This window comes from Hyaena hyaena, unplaced genomic scaffold, assembly GCF_003009895.1.
Source record: "Hyaena hyaena isolate Hyena2069 unplaced genomic scaffold, ASM300989v1 scaffold_1560, whole genome shotgun sequence".
In the NCBI taxonomy this organism is placed as follows: Eukaryota; Metazoa; Chordata; class Mammalia; order Carnivora; family Hyaenidae; genus Hyaena; species Hyaena hyaena.
The window spans coordinates 26,891-31,427 of NW_024082180.1; the positions used below are offsets into that span (position 1 = coordinate 26,891).

General features: G+C 43.2%; 1 gene segment (V, D, J or C); it reads right to left on the reverse strand.

Moving 5' to 3' along the window:
• Positions 1-1,083: 1,083 nt before the first annotated feature.
• LOC120225978 lies at positions 1,084-3,092 on the reverse strand. The segment is given in 3 exon segments: positions 1,084-1,247; positions 2,452-2,880; positions 2,984-3,092. Coding segments are annotated over 3 exon segments (639 nt in total).
• Between the last annotated feature and the right edge of the window lie 1,445 nt (positions 3,093-4,537).

Sequence of the window (4,537 nt, forward strand, 5' to 3'; positions counted from 1 at the left end):
AAGTGTCCTCCAACTGATGAACGGATCAAGAAGATGTGGTTTATCTATACCATGGAATACTACATGACAATGAGAACGAATGAAATCTGGCCATGTGTAGCAACATGGATGGACCTTGAGGGTGTTATGCTGAGCGAAATAAGTCAGGCAGAAAAAGGACAAATACCATGTGTTTGCATGTAAAGGAGGATTAGGAGGAACTTAACGGAGGAAAATGGGGGAGATGAAGGTAAAATAGTTTGGAAGAGGGAGGGAGGCAAACCATGAGAGACTCTTGAATGCTGTGAACAAACTGAGGACTGATGGGTGTGGGGATAGGGAGGAATGTGCATGGAGGAGGTCACTTGTGGGGATGAGCACTGGTGTTATACAGAAACCAACTTGACAATAAACTATTTGTAAAAAAAAGAAAAAGAGAAAAGGAAAGAAAAGAAAATATGGTATCAGTTAAACAACTAATTACAATAAAATTCTATAAGTACAAAATCTAAAATAGATATTCATTACCATATAGGTGTCATTATTGATTTTCAAAAGAGGAGTCATATCAAGGTTGCTAAGGGGAAAAGTGCATAAAAATTAGACAATGTATCCACTATTTTGTTTAAATAAGTACATTTCTTTAAAAGTATCCACTGTACAAATGTCTTACAATAACACAACTGAGCACAGCCTGCTCACTATGCACTAAAAAACTGGAGGTTAGAGTTGCAAAAACTGAATTAAATAAAAAATACCCGAAGTCGACTGCTGTTGGTGAGAATTTAGTGGTGACGCAGGTAAATGAGAGAGACAGCGAGAGTCTGTACACCTGAGACTCCTTCTCCACGTTCACCTGGGTGAGTCCACACAACCTGAGCAGAGTCTAAAGGAGCAGGTGTGTTAGATTAGTAACTGATCTTACACATCTTGGAATATCTGAGATACACACAGAATGACTGACAACAGACATATGAAGAACCCAAATTGGATGTGCTTCTCCTGAGAACGACCCTCCCAAATAGCTTCATGCTCAGGGTGGAAGTGGTCCTGACCTCCTGTATCCATGGAGCACAATTACACCAAAGGGACAGAGGTATGACATCAGGTGCACACTCCTGGGATGTCAAGAAAATGTAAGGACGGCGAGAGTAGAAGGGCACTTCCTGTGTCTCCTCTGAGGTTGGGGTCGGTGCTGGTTTCACGCAGGACACCGCATTCCCTGTCCATCAGAGCCTCACATCCCTCATGGAACCACACCCCGCCTCCTGGACAGAGAGGAAGCAGGAAGGCATGGGAAGAAACGCAGAGGTTTTATCCAGGTTTGTGTTGTAAACACATCCTTGTCCCGTATTGAACAATGTCCTGTTTTCCTGTTACATGTTAATAGGCAGTTGTTGTTTGTAAATTGATGAAGGTGAAGTGTGATATATTCTATGTCAACATCTCAAGTAGTGCATACGAGGTTGTGTTACAAGACAGCAGGGAAAGTATTGCAGGAGAAATGAAAACTGACCATCTCTCAGAGCAGATGGTGGATCACTGTGTGGGGGAGAGTTTCTGGAAAATACCTCCTAAGGAATCGAACTGCAGATGCACAACGACGGTGAGTATCACCATCTATGAAACAAGGGACATTGAACTCTGAGTGTATCTAGGACCCTGGAAAGGATATATTGTCCTGGAGTTTGCATGGACATGAATGGAATCACACCACCCTTATGAGAGCAAGGCAGAGAGACATTCATTGTTCTAAAAGGAAAAACCACCTGATGTCTGTGGTAAGATTCTCCCTGCTGGATTCTGAGGATATAACATGCCATGACCAGAAATTCAAGGTGTGCAATTGTGCCTCAGAAGGACACACAGCTCTGATGACATTTTGTGTCAGATCCAGTTTAACTAGTTTCACACTTCTTAAATGATGAAGCCCATGAAAGTTTCTTACTCTCCTATTTCTCTCTCTCCCCTCCAAGTGTGTGTGTGTATAAACTTCAGGTTCCACATCCAACCGTGCCCTGGTGGGGGTCCATGTGGTTTCCCATGCCTTCAACTAATATTGGTGCAGTGAACATGCTTCCCACAATGAGCCAATCAGGAGTCTGTCTTCTCTAGATGAAGATATTCGGCGCCTCTGCAGCTTCGTGTCCACCACGCACTGTATGCGGCTTCTAGCGAGCTTGCACACTGAGCTGGGCGGGCGTGTAAGAAATAGTGAGTGCAACAGGGAATCTTGTAAAGCTTCATTTCATGAACCTCAAAATGTCTGTGATTAATTCATTTCTAGTGGCAAGGATTAAGCTAGTGCCAACACCTCTGTCTTCTGTGCATGTTCCTATACGTTTCCTATTCTAAGTAACTCATTCAGAAACTGATAGTTAAGCACAAAATCATGTGTCAATAAGTGATCCCTGGGGGAAAGTACTCTATGGGTAGGAAGTCCCAGACCCTGACAGGAAACCTTTCTGTAACCTCCATCTGTCCCTGCTCCTGGGAATATAAACCAGAGCTGTGCATAGTGTGCGCCCCCTGGTGGTGCTGATCCCCTTCTCCAGGGAGGTTTGTGTCTGGGCTCACACTGATGACTCCTCACTGTGTCTCTCGCACAGAAATATGTGGCCGTGTCTTCGACCCTCAGGTTGTTCATCTGTAGATCCACTGTGTTCTTGGCGTTGTCTCTGGAGATGGTGAATCGGCCCTTCACGGAGTCTGCGTAGCCTGTACTTCCACTACTATAAATATATCCAACCCACTCCAGCCCCTTTCCTGGAGCCTGGCGGACCCAGTACATGTGGTAGCTACTGAAGGTGAATCCGGAGGCTGCACAGGAGAGTCTCAGGGACCCTCCAGGCTTCACCAGACCACCCCCAGACTCCACCAGCTGCACCTCACACTGGACACCTGTAGACACAAGACATCCTGGTCAGGAAACTGTCACACATCTAGTGTTTCTCTCACTCACATCCATTCACACACTCAGTGTCTCTTGTTCACCTTGAATTACCTTTTAAAACAGCAACAAGGAAAGCCCAGCCAAGCACAAACTCCATGGTGAGGTGTCTGTGTTCTGTCCTGATCACAGACTGGGAACACCTGGGACTCCTGGGCTGGGGCTCCTCTCCCAGCTGCAGGGTCAGGGCTGGGCTGGTTTATTCAGCACAGGGCAGGTCTGATTTGCATGTCCTCTGCGTATATAAGCAGCTACGTATTTTGCTTCCTCTGGAGTTTACCTTAAACATAGAGAGAATCAGGGTCAGTGCAGGTGTATTTTTAAGTCTTTAACATGTCACATCATTGTGTGCCTACTGAGTAATCTCTGTGTTTATTTGTAGGAGCTTTGATGAATGTACCTGACTTAGAGTGAGGTGCACATGCCGAGTGTGTGATATGATAGAACAGTGATGTGAGTCAACATGATCAAGACTGAACACATAATTCTGATTAAAATCTCTTATAGTTCCCCTGGAATTCTTCCTTCCTAGTTCCTTTCTTCACCCTGTCCCCACGGAACTGTTAATCTTTCTCATGTGTCTTCAGATTATTTTTGGTTTTAGAGAATGTGTACATGTGTAATTATATTATATGAACTCTTATTTGTAGGGCTTATTCTGCTCAGCATAAATCCGTGTCAATGCAACCATGTTGCTGGTTGTGTCAGGAGTCATTGGATTTAATGGTTGTCGATTTTGCAAGAATTATTGTCACCAAGTGTTATATTTTAAGTGGCTTTATTTCCTCAGAATTGCTGCCAGTATCTGGTATTTCAATAAACTTTCTTCTCAGCCTTGTGACCTAGATGTGAAGTTTAAAGAATGTGTGATTTATGTGCTTTCCACAACATCCAACGTGAAGTAGAGGCAGAGGATCGAATATACAACAATGTAGGAGTTTTTCCTGTTCTGATAAGTTGTTTTTATTATTAGATGTAAATAGAAGCTTATTTAAAAATTGGGAATATAAGTAAAACACAATTAAGGCTTGAGATTGTTATGAAGATGTTCATAAGAGTGTGGGGCAGTGAGGTGAAGAAAGTCATTATTTATTTTTTATTTATTTAGTAGTTTATTGTCAAGTTGGTTTCCATTAACACCCAGTGCTCATATCCAGAAGTGCCCCCCTCTATGCCCATCTCCCCCCTCACCCCCTACGCCCATCAGTCCTCAGTATTTAATCAGCATTCAAGAGGCTCTCTTGTTTTTCCTCCCTCCCTCTCCCCGACTATTTCCCTCCTTCTTCTCCCCCATGGTCCTCTGTTCAGATTTTATTTAAAATAACTTTTTTTACTGGATTGTTTGTTTTCGAGTGCGGATTTGGTGAGTTCTTATAGATTTTGGATATTATCCCTTTGTCTGATATGTTATTTGCAACTATATTTTTCCAATCCGTCAGTTGTCTGTCTTATGGATTTTTTTCTTTGCCATGCAGAAGCTTTTTTTCCCCCTGGTTTGATTCTATCATTGTTCTTTTTTCCCCATAAATAGTTTATTGTCAAGTTAGTTTACATATAACACCCAGTGCTCATCCCCACAAGTGCCCTCCTCCATGCCCATCTCTTCCC